This window comes from Panthera uncia (genome assembly GCF_023721935.1).
Source record: "Panthera uncia isolate 11264 chromosome E2 unlocalized genomic scaffold, Puncia_PCG_1.0 HiC_scaffold_20, whole genome shotgun sequence".
Taxonomy (NCBI): domain Eukaryota; kingdom Metazoa; phylum Chordata; class Mammalia; order Carnivora; family Felidae; genus Panthera; species Panthera uncia.
In genome coordinates, this window is record NW_026057589.1 from 21399383 (window position 1) to 21420425 (window position 21043).

Consider the following 21043-nt stretch of genomic DNA (forward strand, 5'->3'; position numbering starts at 1 on the left):
ACCTCCAGGAAGCAGAAAGGTCTGCCCCCTGGAGACTGTTCTCTCCACTTCCTGGGCTCCAGCCTGGAAGGGGCAGCTGTCGGAGAAGAAGGGCTCTCGGGGTGGGGGAGCAGCTTCCCGGGGCCTCAGAAGCCCATGCGGGGCTTCCTCCTCCTCGGCTGAGAGCCCGAGGGGACAGGCGCCTGCTGCCGGGAGGGGGTGGCCCGGCCGCTGGAGGTCTGGGAAGAGGGCACGGCAGCACCTCCCAGTGTGTGCCTTCGGAGTGGCCGCTCCGCTGAGCCACCCTGGAGGGGCTGCTGCCCGGAGGGGGTGGCCCGGACGCTGGAGGCCTGGGACAGGGGTGAGGAGATGCCTCCTGGGGGGTCCCCGCGGAGCGGTAGCCTGGCCATGTAGTCCCGGAGCGTCTGCTGCCTCTCCGAGGGGACACCCCGAGCCCACGGCTCCTGGGTCAGCTCCTGGGAGGGCGGGGTCACCGGTGGTTGAGGCCCGGCCTCAGGGGATGTCCGGTCTGGGCTGCGGCGGGGGCTGGTGGCGTCCGAGAGGTCCAGGCGGCCACTGAGCGAGGAGAAGGTGCTGGACAGCTGAGTCCGGCGCTTGGGCCGCTTGCGCCGGTTCCCGGGCCCCGAGCTCCCGCCCTGCTGGCTCTCCCACCAGGCGGCCGCCCGGCCGTCCCAGGCTGCCTCCAAACGCGCACTGAGCTCGTCCTCGGGGCCTGGCTCGGGGGCAGGGGGTGGCTCCGCAGAGGGGACGGCGCCCAGGTCCCTCCGCAGCAGGAGTCGCCCTTCGGCCATGGCCGCGCGGAGACCCTCCGGCACCTTCTGTTCCGTCTGCCGCGGTTCCACGCAGCCTAGCACACGGCGGTGGGAGAAGGTGGGTGCTGCCCACACGGGGGGAGGCAGGGGTACCTCCAGCAGGGCCTTCAGCCACCGGCCGCAGCGGGCGGTGGCCTGGGGAGTCCAGGAAGCCACGGGGGCGCCGGAGGCGGGCCCGGGGTCCGCCTGGAGGCCGAGGCGCTGGTGGAAGAGATCCCCAGCCGCGGAAAGCTGGAAGAGGACCAGGACCGGCGCGGAGGCAGAGGGCAGGAGGGCGGCAGCCAGACCTGGAGATGGGAGTGACGGTGACGCCAGGGCCGGGGGGGGGGGGGGGGGTGCAGTCCCCCCCCCCCACTCGTTCCCCTGCCCCAGCGCACCTAGGGTTGGCGCTCTCAGACGCTCCTGCAGCCGCCACTGACTCTTGGGCTCCAGCAGGGGGAACGCGGAGAGGGAGTCGCTGCTGGAGGGGAGAGACTGGGGGGGGGCCCGCCAGCCGGGGCGCGGAGGCCCCCGTTCCTGGAGGAAGGACGGGGAGCTGAGGGGCCGCCCATGATCCTGCGCCCCTGCCCACGGCCCCGCCCGGCCCCTCACCTGCGAGCTGCAGCAGCCGCAGGTGCCCGCCCTGGCCCCCCAGCAGCAGCGGCTGTGCGTGCCCGGGCTGGGGCGGGGGCAGCAGCTGGGCAAACAGGGGGGCGGAGGGGAGGTCGTGATTCCACTTCAGCAGGGGCACCAAGGGGAGGCGCTCATCCACCAGGTAGAGCGAGAACTGGGGGCGACAAGAAAACAAAGAGACCCAGGGCTGTGACTGAGTATGTGATCGGGGGCGGGGGGGGGGGGGGGGGGACCAAGGGGACAGGACCAGACCAGACTGCAGGGGCATCCGATGGGGGTGAATGTGGGGGAGGTTGCGACCAAGGGGCACTGCGACAGAGGGGATGCGACCAGACCCAGGGGGCCACGGGTGACCGCCCATGACCGAAGGGGGCACGCGACTGAGGCGCGAGAGAAGTGTTTGATGAGACGGGTAGCTCTGTGTCCCCCGTGTATCCCGGCTCTCAAGATGAGCCGAGGCCCCAGAGCTGACCCAGCGCTGTGGCTGCCCTGCCCGCCTCTCCCCCCACCCCCGGCTAGTGTCATAGGGGAGGCATTTCCCGGGTGCGTCAGTCACCCCAAGCGCCACACAGGGACAGGCTCTCAGGAGAGGCGCAGAGGAGTCTTGTCACATAGGAACCCACTGGGCCCTCCCCGAACCCGCCCGAGCCTGGAACCTACGCTCGACACACACCTACTAACACCCCAAGACTCCTGGGGGATGCGGGGGGCGGGCCCTCGGGGGAATCTCAGACGCCCTGTGACACCCCGCGCCTTTCTTCCCTCAGCTGGGCCATCCCTGGGGCTGCCTTAAAGCTCTGCTCAGATGTGTCCTCCCCGCGGTGAGGTCCCACCCACCGGTCAGCACATTTCAGGGGCTCATCAACTCATCGGAAGAGTCTCCGGGGTGTCGTCTCTGTGATTCCTGTTTTGACCATCGTCTCTGGGATGGCGTAAGGGGGAGGAGGGAAGGGACCGCTCACCTGGGTCAGGATGAGATGGAACGTGGGGCACAGGGGCTCGGGGCCGCACCCCCCCAGGTACCGGGTCAGCAGGACGCGCTCCCCTTTCTGGCACGCTGCTTCTGCCCCGCCACGAAAGAGCAGCAGACCACACCCGGGTGGGCCCTGGGGGAAGAACCCAGGTCAGCTCCCCCGTGCAGCCGGGGGCCACGGCAAGACACCTGACAGTCCCCCCCACCAGTGGCCCTCTGGGGAAGCCCCCTCCCCGGCCCTGCCCTCCCCCATGTATCCGCTCTGTCCCTCTGCTGTGCCGGTGCCGGTCCCCTCCCCTCACCTGAGTGTCGATAATTTTCACTCCAGTGCGGTCACCCACGGTCAGCACCCGGGGATGGGCCGTGAAGTCTGCCCAGCGCCAGGGAGAGGGGTCCCGGAACACAAGGGTCTCGGGGTCCTTGTAAATTTGCTGCAGCCTTGGGGAGACGGGCCAGCCGTGGGCGGGGAGACGGGGGCTGATGGGGGGGTGGGTACCGGGGTGACACGGCCCGGGGTCCAGGACGCGCCGGGGTAGAGGACTGTCACAGGAAGGGGGCATACCCATCCTGGGGGGTCCACAGACAGACGGCTCCCGAACGGCTGCAGACAGCCAGCTCCCCAGGCAGGTGAGGGCTGCGGGGCACAACTGGGGTCAGCTGACCTCCCCTTTCCCACGCCCACCCCCTCGCAGAGCAGCCCATCTGAGCCCCTCACCTGAGGCTGATCCCTGTGGCCCCCTTCCCGATCTGCAGCACCCGGAGGGGGGCGGGGCGCCCCTGCTTACTGACCTTCCACAGGGCACAGTGGTAGTCAGACCGGACAGCCAGCAGGGCTGAGGGGTGGAGACGGTCGGGGTCAGAGTCAGGCAGCAGGCCGGTCAGTGAGGGGGAAAGGACGGAGGAAGGGGGTGTCCCAGGGACTCACCTTCCCCTTGCACGGTGTGGGTCACCACCTGCCGGACAGGCCCTCGGAGCTGGATGTGGCCAGGGTCGCCGAGGGCCTGGGGGTCACCACCTGGGGCCACGCTGACCTCTTGGAAATCTGGGCCTCTCGCTAAGGACAAGTGTGTGAGCTCTGGTCACCGTGAGCCCCCGACATCCTGCCCTGAGACCAGGCCGGGGGCATCTCTCGCCCCACGGGGAGCCGCCTCCACGCCCTCTGGCCCGGCGGGAAAGGATACGCAGCTTATCCAGGGCGCCTCCCGCAGGGTAGACCAACTGTCCCACCTGGGGCGTCCTTCCGGGCACCCAGGCCAACGCGCCCCCGGTAAACGCGTCGTCCAGGAGGAGCCGCTCCCACCGCGTGGCCAGCTCCTCATGCAGCAGCTCTCCCAGCAGGCCGGCCACAGACGTGCCCAGGACGGGGCCCCCGAGGATGGAGAACCGGCGCTGTCGGAAGCTGAGGGAAGCCCAGGGACACCTGGGGACAAAAGAAGGGCAGGAGGTGAGGCTGCGGCAGTGGCAGTGACAGAGAGGAAGACTAGGTTCCATCCCAAGGGAGGCCAGGCCAGTAGGTGCAGTTTCCATCGACCCAGAATCTCTTCCTTTGGGAAACGACCCTATTCCCGCCGCCCCCCCCCGCCCCGCCCCGCACGCTGCAAGGGTGGTCACATGTCACCTCTGGCTACAGTGATTGCCTCATAGAGAAGCGACGCACAGACCAGGCCAACCACCCCCTTCCCAGAACTTCTGCTGGTGCCCCAGGAAAGACACCGGGTTTCTTCCTCGAAATCAAAAGCTCTCTCACTGCCACTTAGAAACAGTTCGTCTAGGATAAGCCAAGCAAAGCCAAGTGGATGAGAAAAAAAAGAGACAGAGCCTTATTAACGTTACTTGAGCACCCAGATGCAGCCATGCCTGCGGTCCGTGAACCGAATTCTCTCTTCCACTTCCAGTTGTGTGTGGACTATGGCTCATGACTGCACGGGGCAGGGGAAACGACCGTGACAGAAACCTACGTCCGTGCCCTGGCTCCTTCCACCCAACCCCCCCCCCCCCGCCAGCTAGGCCTACTGAGCCCGGCCTTTCTCACTAGCCACTTGCCCCCAGGGCTGGTGTCCACCGAGGTCCTGGAGCAGACTCTTCACACTGACCACTGTCTTCTTCTTAGAATGGCTCTGTGTGGAAAGGCCTTGTCAAGCTCGCACAGCCGACGTTACCCCAAGAAGCGGGTAAGCCTCTCTCCTGGTGGGACCGGGGTTACTCACCCGTGCTCCCTCTAGTTTGAAATTCTCCAGCATCAGCTTCCCCAGGGGCGCAAAGGCTATGTCCCCGTGGTCCCACAGGAAGCGGCTGAGCTGCAGGAGAGGAGGCCAGGTCACTAAGCACAGCCCTGGCACACGACACTGGCCACCGTGCGCCTACCCACCTGTTCTGTCACATCCAGCACGGCCCGGGGCTTTCTTCGGAACGGGATACCTCCCCGGAAAAGCAGGTCCCGGGCGGTCACCCCAGGGTCCCAGGGATCTGAGGGAACAGTGAGGCTGGGGAAGGGGTTCGTCTCGGGAACCAGAAAGGGCCCAGAAGTGGAGCCAGGTGTCCCAGATGACCGGAGGGAAGGCCTTTGGGTGGGGGGTGGGGGACAGAAGTGACATGGGAGCAGCTTGGGAGGGAGCCCCAAGGACCAAGATCCTTACCGGGACCAGGAGGCAGCAAGGGAAGGGGCCCGGGGGTCTCTGGCTCCCAGAGCTGGGCTGCGGCCGTGCACGACACCCCATTCTGAGGAAACACAAGCCCGACAACACCGTGAGCACGGTCCCAGGCGCTGCCATGTGTCATTTATTAACTCACTGGTACAACGGTCCCCGTCGCTTTACTGGTGAAGAAATGGAGACACAGGGAGCCTGGGGCCAATCTGCGCTTCTGACCCACAGCCGCGCTGGCTCTCAAAGAAGGAGCCCCCGTGCCACTACCGGTGACCCGAGTGCCGCCTGACTCTCGCTTCTGCTCGGGACACCACGCGGTTACTTACCTGGGGAGCCCACAGGCCCGCCCGCCTGGCATAATCCTTAGGCAGCCTGTCTCCGAGTGGGAGCCAGATGGCTCGGGCTTCCAGGCAAAGAGCCTTGTCCTTCCTGTCCCAGAGGCCTCTCCTTCCCTTCCGCCTCATCCCTTCCCACGCACCCCTGCCCCGCCCCCCTTCATCCCCACTGTGCTGGTTCAGAGCCCTTATCACACTCGGTATTGATTTTATCCTTTCCCCACTGGTCTGTTCTCACTCAGCCGAACCCTTAGTCCCAGAGGCAGGGGGTGTATGTGACTTACTCACGCTGGATTCTCAGGGCCTAAAAAGGTACCCGGCGCCCTGGAGGGGCTCATCAGTGAGTATCTGCCGGGCAAATGTGGGAAAAACTGAGCGGGGCGGGGGGGACGAGCGAGGCGACAGCTCCTGCTCAGGAAACCCTCTGGGGAGAGTAGGGCGTCCTCCGTAACCCCAAGGCGAGGTTCTGCGTGGCAGATTTGTGTCTTGGCAGATTTGCACTAATGCAAAGCCACCCTGCATCCTGACGGTGGGTGTGAATGCTGGAAAAGGAGGGGGGCAGTGGAGGGGCTGCTGCCGGGGCTCTCCCCGCTATCCTCACCTGGGAGTTCTGGGCCAGGGGCTCAGGCAGGGTGAGCGCGTCTCTCCAGCTGCACATGAAAGACAGGTCAGGGGTGTTACTCACACCAAGGGGGCCGGTCCTAAACAACGTGGGTGGGAGCGAGCCGGGGAAGTCCATCCTGCAAAACAAGAACCACGCGTCGAGAGCTTTCTCAGAGACTTGAATCTGACAGCACCCTGCGGGGTTCCCGGGAGAGTAAAGAGTCTCCCGAAAAGACTGTTACTTTATTTCAGGAGGTGGATAATGAAGAAAAATCAACATGTAGCCTCCCGCCAGATGTTAGTAAGGGCTATATTACAACCAACCAACCAACCATGAGGGAGGTGATGGCAGCCCGAGAAAGCCTCACTCAGATGGTGGCATTTGCCACAGCCTGAACATGATGAGGAACAGAACCACGCAGACAATTGGGATGAGGGCTCCTGGCCGAATGAACAACATGTGCAAAAGTCCTGGGGCAGGAAAGTGTGAGAAACAACTAGGGAGGCCACAGAATAAACGAGGAGCACGGGAGGGGATGAAGTCAGACAGTTGGCCAGGGGTCAGCTTGTACCATAGCTGTCACGTGTCACAACCACACATTTGCAGGCTACACACCCTACATCCCAGGCTACGCTCCCAAGACCAACTCAAGTTCACCCAAAGCCAAGGAGTCTTCTTCATCTGTCTTCCCACTGTCAGGTACAGTACCTTGCAGAAAATGCAACTGTGTGTTGATTAATAATAAGTTTATGCCTTGGGGTGCCTGCGTGGCTCAGTCAGTTGGGCGTCCGACTGCGGATCAGGTCCTGATCTCGTGGTTAGTGAGTTTGAGCCCCGCATCGGGCTTGGTACTGACAGCTCGGAGCCTGGAGCCTGCTTCAGATTCTGTGCCTCCCTCTCTCTCTGCCCCTTCCCCGCTAGCACTCCTCTGTCTCTCAAAAATGAATAATAAAAAAAAAACCATTAAAAAATTAAATAATAGTAAATTTATGTCTAAAGAATAAAAGTTATAAAAAATAGATTTACGTCAAAGGGCTCTGCCAGATACAAACTGTCCCTTGGAACTGGAACTGCCACTGCGTTTTACAGGTTTATTCTGTAATCCCCCTACACCCCTGCATCTCATGCAAAACACCTGTCACGCAGAAGCGCCGATAAACGCTTCTCGAATGAATGAATATGTGTTTCTCATGGCACATCAGCCTCACTCTAGGTAGTCTTGCCAGACTGTGAGCTCTCCCAGGGCAGGGTTCCCGGGGCTGGCTGCTGCCGTCCTCCTCGTTCCCACAACAGAACAGGTGAGGGCAGTGGCGGGAATCAAAGAAGGGCTCAGTGAACCCTTGTGCAAAACACTGGCTTCCCCGGGACCTTCTGTCCTGAAGGCAGTTAGGGAGTACCCATGCCTCCCAGAGGGGGCTGCATCCCTGATAAACCAGCGTGGGCACGTCTCCAAACACATCTCCAGCTCGCGTCTAGCTCATCTCTTGTGCCTGGGCTCCAAGCACAGTGACCTCCTTAGGGATTTCTTCGCCGCCGTACTGCCTTTCACTGCACACCCATCTCTCCGCTGAGAATCAACATCAGCATCTTTCCCACCCACCTACAAAATCCTGCGCAGGTTCTCCACCCCCCACACCCTGCACTTTCTCCAGAGCACGCACTGCGATGTATGATTAGATATTTACAGATGCAGCTATTTGATTCAAAACTGCTCCAACAGCCCCCATGGGGAAGGGACTTCACTTCTTCCCAGGGCCTCGGTATACGCTCCACAGTAGCGATTCGTGCACATAAATTGAAAGAACAAATCCAGAAATGAACGACGAGAAAGGATCCAAACAGCCTCAAACAAACCCAGGCAGGCAGAGGGCGCTGGTGGAGCCCACGGGCTCGGAAAAGCCCCCCCGGACGAGGCAGCCTCATTTCCCGCCCTCACCTCCGACCGGCAGAGGCCCCGCGGGAACCGCTGTGTGCCGGACGGCTGCTGCCACGCGTTGCATTTGTGGGATCCTCACCGCACCCCGAGGCAGGAGCTGACAGCCCCCTGTGCGGCGGCTGGGGAACTTGTCCCCAAAGCCACACGGCGTGGAGCCCGCGGACTCGCGCACAGACCAAGCCGGAGCTCCGCTCGCAGCCCGGAGACTCCCCTCGCCCCGCCGTCCGGGCGGCGCGCGCACTTACGTGGCCCGGGCTCCGCTGTGCTCGTCGGCGACCTGGACCTCCGCGGGGCACCTGCCTAACCCGCGCGCCACGAGGGAGCCCGCAAACTACCCCCCGACTCCAGCGCCCGAGATGGAACCGCACCACCACGGCTATTAACGGTCTTCCGGACCGGGCCGGAAGTGCTCCCTTGAAGGCAGGAAGTCCCGCCTCCCAGCCTGGCCTGCGCGGCCGCCGCGGAGCGCCACCTCCCGGGTGGAGGGAGAATGGTCATGGAGGCGGCACCTCGGACAGTAGAAGTATATACCGTCCCCTCGGGTCCGTGTAATGAAGGCCGGTTTGATGCGGATTCGAATCCCATCTCTGCAGGCTTGCTGTTCAGTATTAAATTAATTCATTCAACAAACACTTCCTGAGTACGGAGCACTTACTATGAACCAAGCGCTGTATCAGTGAGTAGAAATCCAAAGAATTGTCCTCACATCTGATGTATAAAGCAGGCTTTATAACCAGCGATACAGGTACCCCTAGAGTGCATGAAACTCTCCCAGTGGTCAAGCAAATATAGCTCTAAGCATTGCTTCTCAAGTTCTAGCTTCCATGGCATCATTTGACCGTGTAAAACAGTTACTGGGTGGGGTGGAACCCGATCATTTGCATTGCTAAATTTCCAGTGGATGCTGATTGCCCTTGTGTGTGAGTGTGTGTGTGTGGGGGGGGGGGGGGGTCACACTGTAAGAACTACCATGCAATCATAAATCTTACCATTATCTTAACCCAATAGCTCTCAAGCTTGAGCGTGCAACAGAATCCCCTGGAGGGCTTATCAAACCAGTTTGTTGGGCCCCACTCCCAGAGTTTCTGGTTCAGTAGGTCTGGGATGTGATTCGAGAACTTGCATTTCTAATGAATTCCCAGGTGATGCTGATCCAGGCACCACACTTTGAGAACCATTATTTTTATTTTTTTAATATTTTTTAAATGTTTATTTTGAGAGAGAGGGACAGAGTACAAGCAGGGGAGGGGCAGAGAGGGAGGGAGAGAGAGAATCCCAAGCAGGATCCACACGCAGTGTGGAACCCCACATGGGCTCTAACCCAGGACCCTGGGATCATGACCTGAGTTGAAATCAAGATTCAAATGCTTAACCGACTGAGCCACCCAGGATCCCTGAGAACGATTATTTTTAAAAGATCAATTTCTAAGGGTCTGATTTCAGTCTAACTGTCTGAGAACTTTTTCTCCAGTGCGCGTGAATCTTTCCTGCCCGTCTTCCCAGGTCAAACGTCCCTGGATCCATCAACTGTTCCTTCTTTGCCCCAGCATCCACGCTCCCTGGTTAGCACCGTCAGACCCAAAGGTGGCAATCAATAGCAGCAGCAGCAACGGCGACAGATCTTCCGGACTGTGAACCAAGTGGTCACATTTTCCTGTTCGCTGGCTCCCGTAAGACTCCGTTAAATTTGTGGCCCCTTAAAACAATTGCGTACTGCATCATAGACCGTGTGTAAATTGTCCTCATCCCTAACTTCATCTTGTTTTTGCTAGTTTTCCTTCATCCCTAGTCCCTTATCTACTGTCCCGTGGTAGTTTTACAAGTCAACTTAAAACTCCTTCGGGGGAAAAAAAAAAAAAAAAGCCGGGGTTGCCAAATGGTTAATTGTGGCTAGAGGCTTGGGGAAGGCCTCCAGTGAAGTTTTCCAAAGTAGATCCTTCAGATGCTGGGCAGCTGCTCTGATTGATAACACCTAAGGACTCACGCAAGCTTATTGGTTGGGGGCGGTCTGGTGTGATGAGTGTAGTTGGGGGCATCTTGGGGCGGGAGCAAGGGTGAGGCTTTGCATGCGCATCCCCAGGCCCCTTCCCTGGTTTTCACTTCCAGGACCACTCGGGGTTGGCAGAACACGTAACGGGAACCTCGCTCTCCTTCCTCCCCTCCCGACTCCTTGCTTGAAGTCCCCCCGCCCAGGAAGGGCGAGATCGCTCAACCGGGGCCCCGCATCCTGGCCGTTGAGATCCAGGAGGCTGGCCTTCCAATTGGCTGGGCAGGCTGTCCGACATAGCCCTGCAGGCTCTCATTGGCCAGCAGCGAGGTGGGGGCGGGGCTTGCCAGGCAAAGTCCGCCGAGCCCCGTGCTCCTCACGTGAAGCCGCGCCAACGCGCGTAAAAGGGCGCAGTCAGAGCGAGATTGGGTCAGCTGTCCCCTCGGGTCCCCGCGTTCAGCCATGGCTTCAACAGCCAGCGCCGCCCCAGGCACGGATGACGGCGGCCGCAGGAAGCCTCGCCTGGCGGCGTCGTTGCAAATCAACCCCAGGCCCAGCCCCTGGCAGCCCTCAGCCAGCCTGGGCCAAGACCCCTGGGAGCCCGCGGTCGCCCCCAGTGCGGAGAACGACGACGACAGGGACGGGCAGCCCCAGGCCTCGGCAGCACTGGACGGTGGGCCCAGGGCGGGGACCGGAGTCAGGGAGCTGGGGGCAGCCCGGGCACGGGAAGACTTGGGGGCACGGATGGGGAGGTCCCCCAGGGTCTCTGTCCTGCCCGCAGGGCCCGCCGGGGACCTCCAGAAGGCGGCCGGACAGCTGGGCCTGCAGCTCAAGGACCCGCCGCCGGGCCAGGCCGTGGCCTTGCTCACGCAGTATGCAGCCAGTCTGGGCGTCTCCCTGGTCTTCCGAGAGGACCAGACGGCAGGTGAGGCCCCGAGGCCCGCGATCGCAGCGCTCCCTGGGTGGAGGAGGGACCGTGAGCTGGGCCTGAGCCTGGAGCCCGCCTGCTGGAGACCTGCTGTGAGCCCCCCCCCAGACATCCAACTGGCGAGGTCTCAGCAAGTCGCCCTCTGAAAGTTCCGACAGGTTAAGGGATTTGGCCCAGGTCACCCAGCCTTTCTGCACTGTTTTTTTCTGAGGGCCAAGTCCATGCAATTATAGTTGCCATGCCGACATTGTAGCTCCCAGAGTGACTTCTCAAGCCCAGTGTGATCATGGCAGCCCTGGATGGAGCTGTATTCCTTACCCTGTCCTTTCCTCTTCCTCAGTGTATCCCCCCCCCCCCCCCCCACCTCCGACACAGACACACAGAGCAGGACCCCAGGTCCCAAAACCAGGTTCCCTTATGCCAGAGCATTCCCAGTTTCTAAGGAGATGGTAAGAGAGTTATCTGTCCAGCTGTTGGGTGCGTTTGTACAACTGCCGAAGAGAACCCCAAGTGAATAGCCCAAAAGGTACCGTATTAAAAACGTACTTGGGTCTTCTTTTCATCATGGGTGGTAAGGCAGCAGGCGTGGAAATGACTGTCAAAGAGGAAGAAGTTCAGATCCGTAGGAAAAGGAGACAGACCTCGCCACATAGGGCCACAGGGGACAGGACCAGAACTGGTTGGGAGGCAGAAGCGGGGGGGGGGAGAAAAACGCAGGGCCTTTGTTGGGGTTTTCTTGGGAAGGAATGGTTGAGACAGGGTAGGTACGCTGGGTAAGCCTAGGATTGTGCAAAGCAAGGCACTGAGTAAGTTTTGGGCTTATGAGGGGATCCCTACTTGCCCAGTACCTGTCCGTGGGGTGATCTAGGGTTGGTGGCCGGGGTATGAGCTCTGGATTGGTTGGTTTCTGTGTCAGAGGTGCGTTTGCAGGGAAGTGGTTTGTCCTCTCTAGGAGTTAGCCAGTCCTAGGAGAGGCAGTCTCCAGGATCAAAGCCCCAAATTCAGAAGCATCAAGAATGCAGAAAATAAGAAGACGGGTTCAGCACAGACGATCATAGCTCACCTTCCTGGGTCCTGGGCCATGAGCCAGGCCCCTGTTGGAAGGGCTTCGGCCACATGAACTCATTGAGCGTTCATGACTACTCCTTAAGAGAGGCATGGTCTTGTCCCCACGTTACAGACGGGAAGGCTGAGGCCAGAGAGGCTGTAGCCGATTTGCACTGTGTGAACCACTGGGTTATATCGCCTCTCCCTTCTGCTTAGGATACCCCTGCCCCTTGTTTATGTGGGTGGGCGCTTTTTTTAGTTCTAGCTTTTATTTGGTAACATTGTAAGGAATAGTAAGGAAGAGCTCCTAGAAGCTCTTCACCGAGATCCAGTTAGCCTTTTCACCTTCGTTTTGGGGATGTCTCTCTCTCCCCCTCTTAATGTATCTATAAATACATTATTTTTTTTTCTGACCAAAGTTAGTTTACCCCTTGAATGCCTAAGTGTATTTCCTGAGAACAAGGACATTAGTTTACATAACGACGGCGAGTGATCAAATTCGGGAACGAGAACACTGATGTAATGTTGTAACCTAACAACCACTCACACCCGCGTTTTGCCGGTTGTCTCGGTAATAACCATTTTCGCACGCGGCGTGACCTGTCGTGGAGCTGCCACGTCTCTTCAGTCTCCTTTTATGTGAAACCACTCCCCGGCCCGTCTTTGTCTCCAGGAAAAATTGATGTTTTTGGAGACTAAAGGCTGGTGGTTTCGTGGAAAGTCCTACCATTTGGGTTTATGTGTCTCCCCGGGACCGGGTTCAGGTTATGATTCTGGGCACGAGCGCACGTGGTAACCTCCTGTCCTTGGCTGCACCAAGGGGTGCACCGGGAGGCCTGTGCTCTGTCCCACCATGGGCACCGTTAGCTGGGGGGGGGGGGTTGAGTGCAGGGGGGGGTGGGGGGGGGGGGGGTGGTCCGCCAGGTGTCTTCACTTGCCCCATTGTGGTCAATCCGGCCCCAGGAGCTTCTCCGATGCCAGGGCTCCTCCTGCACCCGCCAGGGGGCATTCCGGATGTCCTCCCACAGGGAGTGAATCTCTGCGCTAAGGCTCCCGCAACAGGAGTCCCGACCTCGGCTAGTCGCAGGCAGCCCGGTACTTGGAAACGGATTCCTCTCTTAAAGAAGGAAGACGTTTTAGCCAAGAAAGAAAAAGCGTGCTGCCGACCGAGGAGCAGAATCGGCGAGCAAATAAAACCATTTGATGTCGTGCGTGAACGCGGGGCTTTGAACACAAGCCCTTGGCCACGGTCCCCAGAACGAAATCCGTTCCTCGTGCAGGACTGCCGTGGATCCACACTGCACGTTTGGAGTGCATTCAAACGTGTTGTATTTTGTGGTAGTCTTTTTAATATCGCTACTCATTTTTCACGTGTCATTATGTCGTTTGTAGTGAATGCCCCCCTCTTTTATTTTTCGTGGTTTTCTTTTGTGGCAAAATTGCCCGACGGCCAGTAGGTGGCAGTGAGGGTAGGGGTGGGGTGGCTCAGGTGGGCCCCCTGGGGGACGGACCGTGGGCTCGCAGCTTCACCCTCCTCCCTCCTTCCTCAGACCCCTGCCTCCCCTTCTCCGCGTGCGCAGAGGTGGATGGCCTGCTCTGCCCCTCGGTCAAGGCCAGCAGCAAGCCAGAGGCCAGACAGCAGGCGGCGCTCTCCGCCCTCCGCTACATCCGGAGTCAGCTGGGGAGCCCAGGTGAGGGGGGCCGGTGACCCCAGTGGGGGCGTGTGCACGGTTGGGGTGTCGCAGAGACCATCTGGGCATCAGGACCTGGCCTGTGGGGAGCCGGGGAGCGGGATGTGAGCTGACCCCTGCCCTAATTCCTTTGAAGCCTGCCCCCCACCCTGGGGGTGCAGGGCCGGCCGGCCGGCGGGGGGCAGCCCAGGAATTTGGGGTTTCTGGAAGATGATCCGATCACACTCCCACCGATGGAACTTCTTGGCTTCCAGAAGGACAAAAAACCGGAGGGCAGGCGCTGGTACCCATGGCAACCTGCCCCCTTGTCTCTCTTCCAGAGTCCCCAGAGACCCCCAGCAGGCTTCCACTCGATCCTCTGAGTGTAGGTAGGTGGGCCCCCATTGACCCGGCCCCCGTGGTGAGGAGAGGGGCACAGCCTGCGGGGCCCCCCCCCCCCCCCCCCCCCCCCACGTGCAGAGAACATCCTGACCCACGAGCAGCGCTGCGCGGCCGTGGTCAGCGCCGGCTTTGACCGTCTGGTGGACAAGACCTCCCCATACTGGGCCTGTAAGGGCACTGTGGCTGCGGTCATCCTGGAGAGAGGTAGGGCTTGCCCCGCCCCGCAGCCTGCAGCCCCCACCCCCCTCCTGGGCCCCCCGCCTTGGCTGGCACGTCTCGCCCCCTCGCCTTACAGAGGTCCCCGGCGCCAGGGGCCACGCCAAGGAGGTCTACCAGCTGGTGGCGCTGGGTACAGGCAGCAGCAGCTGTGCCCGCCGGCTGCAGTTCTCGGGCCGGCAGCTCCACGACGGCCACGGGCTGGTGGTGGCCCGCCGGGCCCTGCGCAGGTGAGGGGAGGGCAGGGCAGGCCCGCGGGGGCAGCCCCGGGGCAGGACGCGGGGCCCCAGGGCCCTAGCTGCTTCGCCACCTGCCTCTCCCAGGTTCTTGTTCCGGCAGCTCCTGTTGGCGACACAGGGTGGCCCCAAGGGCAAGGAACGGTCGGTACTGGCCCCCCAGCCTGGGCCCGGGCCCCCCTTTGCCCTCAAGCCCCGGATCTTCCTGCACCTGTACATCAGCAACACCCCCAAGGGAGCTGCTCATGACATCTAGTATGTTGGGGGTCCGGGGTGGGGGTGTCCCTCGGTCTGCCTGCATCGGGGAGGGCAGGATGGGGGGGCTAGGAGGACAAACCTGACTCTCGCGTCCGGTGCCTGCGCTCCCCCTGCCCCCCTGCAGCCTCCCACCGTCTGCTGAGGGCAGCCTCCTGCACAGCCCGTCCTCCCGCATGCAGGCCCACATCTGCGGGGAGCTGAGGCCCGTGAGCTACGTAGCGCCCGCCCTGCGCGACACCCACGTGGGCTGCCTCTCCACCAGCGACAAGCTGGCACGCTGGGTCGTGCTAGGGCTGGGTGGCGCCCTGCTCGCCCACTTCCTGCCTCCCCTCTACGCCACCAGCCTGGTCCTGGGTGAGGCCCCTGGTGGGAGAGGGGGCGGGGGGGGAGCTGTGGTGAGGGTGGAAGGTGGGCTCGGGATGGGGTGTGTGTGACTCAGACCTCGTTCCGTGCCTCTGTCCCCACAGCCGACCCCTGCCACGACCCCCCAACTCTGAGCAGGGCCATCCACACCCGGCCCAACCTAGATGGGGTCTTGGGGCCCTATGCCCGTACCACGCTGCACCTGTTTGCAGGGCCCCCTGTGGCCCCCTCGGATCCTACCCCCAGTGCCTGCCATGGCCTGAGCCTCAACTGGAGCCTGGGGGACACCGACGTTGAGGTTGTGGATGTGGCCACCGGGCGTGTGAAGGCCGAGTAAGAAAGGCCGATGGGCAGGCTGGTGGTGAGGGGTCCCTGTCTCCCTGCCCACGGGGAGGGAGAGTATATCTGGTCCCCAGCTTGGTTGTAGTCCTAGCTCTGGGACCGTGGCCGGTGCTTCCATTACCCACCCTGTGACACCCGCGAACCCAAGATCACCAGGGCGAGAAAGGAGGTGGCAGGAGAGGCGTGGCGCGGGCCTGATAGTCTTTCTGCCATCTGGGATTTTCACACCTCCTCTCTCCAACTCCAGGACCTCCCTCGGGCCTCCCTCCCGCCTCTGCAAGGCAGCCTTTCTCCGGGCCTTCCGCCAGGCTGCCAGAGCTCTCGGGAAGTCCTGCCTCCTGGCCTTGAAGACCTACGAGGCAGCCAAGGTCAGCGCCTTGCCCACCCCTGTAGCCCCTCGGTCCCGCACCCCCAGCAGGCACGTGCCCCCCAACTCTCCTGTCCTGTCCTAGGCCGGACCCTACCAGGATGCTCGCAGGCAGCTGTCTCTCCTCCTGGACCAGCAGGGCCTGGGGGCTTGGCCCTCAAAACCACTCGTGGACAAATTCAGAGACTGAAACCGACCTGCTGAAGCGGACGAGGTCCCCGAGCCAAGCTCGACCCTGCTGTCTCTGGGGAAGGGTGGGGGGAGGTGCCCGGGGCGCTGGGGGGGATGCATGGGAGAAATTGGGGTTACAGGGAGGGGCCTACAGGGTGGGGGGTGGGGACTACGGCACACCGGGACTTAAATAAAAGTGCAGTTTCTGGGGGATTCTAGCTGTTGCTGGGCTTTTTTGGGGAGGAGGGGGTCACCTGCAGCCCTCTCGCTTCCAGATTTATGAGTGGGGCGGGGCCCCCTAGCAAGCAGAGAGGGCTTCCAAGGAGTTGGACAAGATGGAAAGTTTTTCTACAAGGAGGGGAAGAGCAAGAATGTTATTAGCAAACAAAAAAAACAGAAAAGGATTATCCCAGGCATGGAACTTTCTAGGGGCAGAAGCAAAGTGTCTTATCATTCGGATTACCTCCTCTTTCTTTGGGGGGTAGAGAGGACCCAGGTCGCCGACTCACTGGCTCTGGTTGAAAAATTCCTGACTGACCAGTTAAGGCTACCTTTCTAGGGAGAGTGAAACTGCCGTGAGATTATGAATTAAACCCCAAACCTCGGTGTGGGAACTCAGGCTAAGCGACTCCATATTGGGCCTGTGGTTTTTGTAAACACAGAGTCGGTTTATTGTGGTGCCAGCTGTGGCTCAGTCCTGCCTGCCAGCTCCAGGGGAGGCCGGGACTGGGGACCCTAAATCCCATGACTGGGGTCCTTCTAAGAGGAGACACAGACACACAGAGGGAGGAGGCCGTGTGGACACGGACGATGAGACGCCAGCGCTGGGACCACAAGCCAAGGAACGCCGAGGATGGCCAGCCGCTACCAGAACCGGGAGGGAGGCGCGGGCTGGTTTTGTCCCCAGAGTTTCCGGAAGGAACCAGCCCCTGCCGGCATCTTGACCTCCGACTTCCGGCCTCCAGAGCCGGGAGGGAATAACTGTCTAAGTCACCGAGGGTGGGGTACTTGTTATGGCAGCCCTGGGGAGCTGACGGAGGGGGTCGTGCAGAGCAGGGCTCCTTCGGTGCTGCCCCAGCTGTTCCGCCTGGGTGAATGGAGGGATTGCATGGGCCTGCGGGCCTAGCAGGGCCTGGTGGGCGTTTTTCCTCGCTTTCCCTCCAGGGGGCTGCAGGGAGCCCGCGGAGGGGGGGCTCTCAGGTGCCCTGAGGGCCTCGGGAGGGAAGACCATCCTCGCACCTGCATGTGTCTGGACACCTGGGCACCCCGCCAGCCTGGACAGTGTCCACGGAACAGGTGCACGGGCCACTGGGACGTCTGGAGACCTGGGGCCAGGGATGGCTGAAATCATGCCGCCCCCCCCCCCCTTCCCTGGCCCCACACACCCTGCGGCCCGAGGCTCCCTGCACCCACAGCCCTTTTAAGGCTCAGGACCACAGACTGCTCCCCCGGGTGGGCCTTGGAAAGCTGGGTCAACGGGGCCAGGCCAGTGCTGATGTTGAAATCCTGGCATGGTGTCCCCTCCCTCCGGACCATCCCTCTGCCCCCGGGTGTGTGTGGCCTCTGCCAGCCACTTAACCTCAGCGTACTTGGGTCACCGCATCTAGACAAGTAATCAGGAGGGCTGCCTGGTGGTGGTCTCGAGGTGGGAGGTGCAGTTGAAAGAAAGTGGTCCAGCTGGTGTGATTGCAGAACACCCAGGAAGCTGCTGGGGGGAGGGGGAGGGGAGGAGAGGAGCAGGGAGGGAAGGGGAGGGGAGGAGAGGAGCAGGGAGGGAAGGGAAGGGGAGGAGGAAAGGAGGGAAAGGGAGGGGTAGGGAAGGAGGAAGGGGGGGGGGGGGGGGGGGGGGGGGGGGGGGGCTGCCTTGGCCCCTGGTGCTCAGGAATGCGCTTGTGCCCCGGGAAGTTTGAAGCAGGGGGGAGGCCCCAAAGCCAGGTAAGCTCCGGTTATCTTATTCGCCCGAGGAAACTGCTGGGTAATTTACCCGTTAGGCATCATTTCTCTAAAAGAAAACTTCTCAGGGGCCGACTCTGAAATAATGATTTCTCTTGGTTACTGTTTTCAGGGACGAGAGGATTTTTAAAACACCCAAGCCTATTAATTAGCCCGTTTATTACACGTTGTTGTCCCCAGGAGATAATTTAAATTGATTTACTTCTTGTACCCCGGCGGTGCCGACAGTAGCCACCCCACGCTGCACTTTCATGCAATGAGGCTTTTGATTTCCATCCATCACATAATCACTGGGTAAACAAGTTATTCAAAGTGACATTAACTCTGTTCTGTTCTGCTAAGTAAGGAACACTTGTTCCCGCGTGGCATAAATCTGCCTGTCCGAGCCCTTCCTCCCAAGACAGTCCTCATTTCGCACAGCGAGGACGATGACGAAGGCTGCTTTGGAAATGAAGAGTCTGTTCATGTCTTCTTGGCCTGATCCCCTGGGGGTGAAGTTTTGCCCCCGTATTTAAATCGCGAGGTGATGTAATCTAGCTGGGCACGACTCAAAGAAAGCCCCCCCGCAAGTGAGTCAGCCACTGATGCCATAGTCTGTGGGGATCTCCGTGGTTGAACTGGGAAGGTAGTAGGGTGGCGTGCCTGGCTCTCGGCTGTTGTCAGACATGTCTTGCTCCCAGCTCCCGGAGTGGGCCCCCTGTTTGTTTCTCCCGGTGTCCCCGGGCAGGGGTCTCCCACATAGAAGATGCCTGATAAACCAGCATTGAATGGAAATGAATGAATTATAGGATGTCCTCTTTACAGGAGTTGGTTCCAGAGAGAGAATAGAAACCTCGTGCTCGAGTATGATGTCAGACGAGATTCTGAAATTTTCCATTTAATTGTGGCCCGGGTCATGATCTCACAGTTGGTGAGTTCGAGCCTCGCTGACGACACAGAGCCTGCTTGGAATTCTGTCTCCCTCTCTCTCTCTTTGCACCTCCCCCGCTTGCTCTATCTCTACCAAAATAAATAAACTTTAAAAAAAATGGGCCATCACAGAGGCTGATGGCTCTGAGATGTATGTACAGGACTGAACAAGTGTCTTGGGGCCATTAGGAAAGAAAAACATTTCATTGCCTAGAGTTGGTGCTGGTCGAGAAGACAACGCGTCTGGATGTCGGTCCCGGCCAACGTGACTGGGGACAGAGGCTCCTTACCCCTGCCAGAGCCAGCGGCCAGGGTTTGGTGTGGACCTCTGACCTGAGGACGCCTTTACAAGCTGCTACAGGAAACGGGATGCAGGGTGGACCAAACGCTGTGACATACAACCCCGCAATTTCCATGGCTTACTCAGGAAAAACTCTTCTCCCGCTGGTGCAATTGACACAGGGGATTAGATGGCCATCTTGGGGCCACACCACTTAGGGCAGGGCCAGCAAACTTTCCATAAAGACCCAGAAAGTAAATATTTCCACTTGTGGGCCTACGGTCTCTATTGCAACGACTTGACTCTGTGGTGATAGCCCCCAAAGCACTGTAGGCAATGAAAGGGCCGTGTGTTTCAATAAAACTTTATTTACAAAAACAGGAGAGGCAGATGTAGTTTACTGACGCCTGGCTTAGGGCCTGGAGTATTGCTCTGAATCTGCAGGGCTCGTGGGGTGAGGGCAGGAGGGAAAGCATAGAGGACCGTGTAGCCCCGTGCCACAATGGCGCACACCCTTTCCACCACATTCCACCAACCGGAACCTTGGCCGTGGCTCTGCTACCTGCAGGGAAACTGGAAATGTGGAAGAGGACTGGATGTTGGCAAGCCTGTGGCAGTCTCCGCCTCCGGCCCCAGCAGGAAGGGAAAAGGACAGCCTCCAGTTGGTGGGTAACACAGGGACAGGCCCTGGAACCGGCAAAGCTGTCAATGTCAACTCTGCCCTTACCATCTGTGGGACCATTCCGTGTCTCAATGTTCTCATTTGTTAGAGGTCGCTTCGTGGACGAAATAAGGTGCATGAAGTCTTGGCCGGGGGCCTCACACAGGGGAGACTCTCAGAGACCGGGGGCTTTTTGACAGATATTTAACACCCTTGGGGCACCTGGCTGGCTCAGTCGGAGGACGGTGCAACTCTTGATCTTGGAGTCGTGAGTTCAAGCCCCACGTTGGGTGCAGAGATTACAAAATAAATAAACTTTGAAACCCACCGAGCTGAGCTGGTGAGTGTGTGAGACCCAGAGCAGAACCAAGGGCCAGGACTTCCCTCTGGACCGGGAAGCCTGCTTCTTTCAAAGACCGAATATCCTCCCTGTGGAATACTGTCTTACAGGGAGGATTAGATCTTAGCACCATGTCTATAGTGAGAGAGAGCCCATTGGGAATATACATATATATTACAGGGGCTTCTGGAAGGCAGTAGGAAGTAGAGGTTAAGAGCAGAGAGTCTTGGGGAGCCTGGCTGGCTCGGTCGGTTGGGCATCAACTTTGTGAGTTCGAGTCCCGCGTCGGGCTCTGTGCTGATGGCTGGGAGCCTGGAGCCTGTTTCGGATTCTGTGTCTCCCTCTCTCTGACCCTCCCCCATTCATGCTCTGTCTCTGTCTCAAAAAAATAAATAAACGTTAAAAAAAAAAAAAAAAAAGCATAGAGTCTGGAGCCAGCCAGACTGGGTTCAAATCCAGAATCCATCACTGTTGGCCAGGTGACTCGGGCTATTCACCCAACTTCCCTGAGCCTCAGTTGCTTTGTCTGTAAAATGGGGATAATCATACCTTCCTCAGAGGGTACCATGAGAATCCAGGAATGTGTGTGAAGTGATGGGGCAGAAGGTGGGGGCAGCCGGCACCCTATAGACGCTGTGATTGTCCCGAATGATGTGGTCCCTGCCCAGCACCTTCTCTTTTGGAACGGTGCCCCAATTTTCCTCCAGGAAGACTCACCCTCCCCATTCTCAGCCATGTGGTTTGGGCGGGATTGATTGAGCCTATCTTCGGCTCCAGGGCGAGCCCCAACTCAAGTAAACCCATCCGTGTAGCCACAGAAATTGTTTCAGGGCTGTGGCAGTAAACCACTCAGCCAGTAGGACTCAATGAAAACACATACTTGGGATTCTGGGGGAACAAAAGGCTTCTGCCTTCCGTGGGCTTGATGGAACAAGGGCTATGAGGCTTGGAGCTTGGGCAGCCATCTTGTAGCCATGAGGGGAGCCTGGGGGTGAA

The 21043-nt window shown here is 60.0% G+C and overlaps 2 protein-coding genes across 4 annotated transcripts; one reads left to right on the forward strand and one right to left on the reverse strand.

Moving 5' to 3' along the window:
• Window positions 1-27: 27 nt before the first annotated feature.
• TAF1C (TATA-box binding protein associated factor, RNA polymerase I subunit C) lies at window positions 28-8156 on the reverse strand. Its single transcript, XM_049622477.1, is given in 15 exon segments — window positions 28-1099; window positions 1190-1295; window positions 1297-1328; window positions 1404-1578; window positions 2387-2530; window positions 2700-2835; window positions 2960-3031; window positions 3113-3230; window positions 3323-3439; window positions 3579-3817; window positions 4441-4514; window positions 4605-4694; window positions 4766-4863; window positions 5034-5115; window positions 5979-8156. Coding segments are annotated over 15 exon segments (2595 nt in total). The 5' UTR covers window positions 6117-8156; the 3' UTR covers window positions 28-125.
• A 12-nt stretch (window positions 8157-8168) lies between these two features.
• ADAD2 (adenosine deaminase domain containing 2) lies at window positions 8169-15986 on the forward strand. 3 transcript variants are annotated; one of them, XM_049622475.1, is made up of 13 exons: window positions 8170-8593; window positions 9421-9587; window positions 10024-10577; window positions 10686-10829; window positions 13430-13570; window positions 13891-13938; window positions 14030-14155; window positions 14247-14397; window positions 14491-14658; window positions 14786-15015; window positions 15129-15357; window positions 15614-15734; window positions 15819-15986. In XM_049622475.1, the coding sequence occupies exons 3-13, from the start codon at window positions 10367-10369 to the stop codon at window positions 15921-15923; spliced, it is 1674 nt and encodes a 557-aa protein (XP_049478432.1). In that variant the 5' UTR covers window positions 8170-8593; window positions 9421-9587; window positions 10024-10366; the 3' UTR covers window positions 15924-15986. The 3 variants fall into 3 exon arrangements, with proteins under 3 accessions (XP_049478430.1, XP_049478431.1, XP_049478432.1); XM_049622473.1 differs by having other exon boundaries at window positions 8169-8593; window positions 10024-10829; XM_049622474.1 differs by having other exon boundaries at window positions 8169-8593; window positions 9465-9587; window positions 10024-10829.
• Window positions 15987-21043: the final 5057 nt, after the last annotated feature.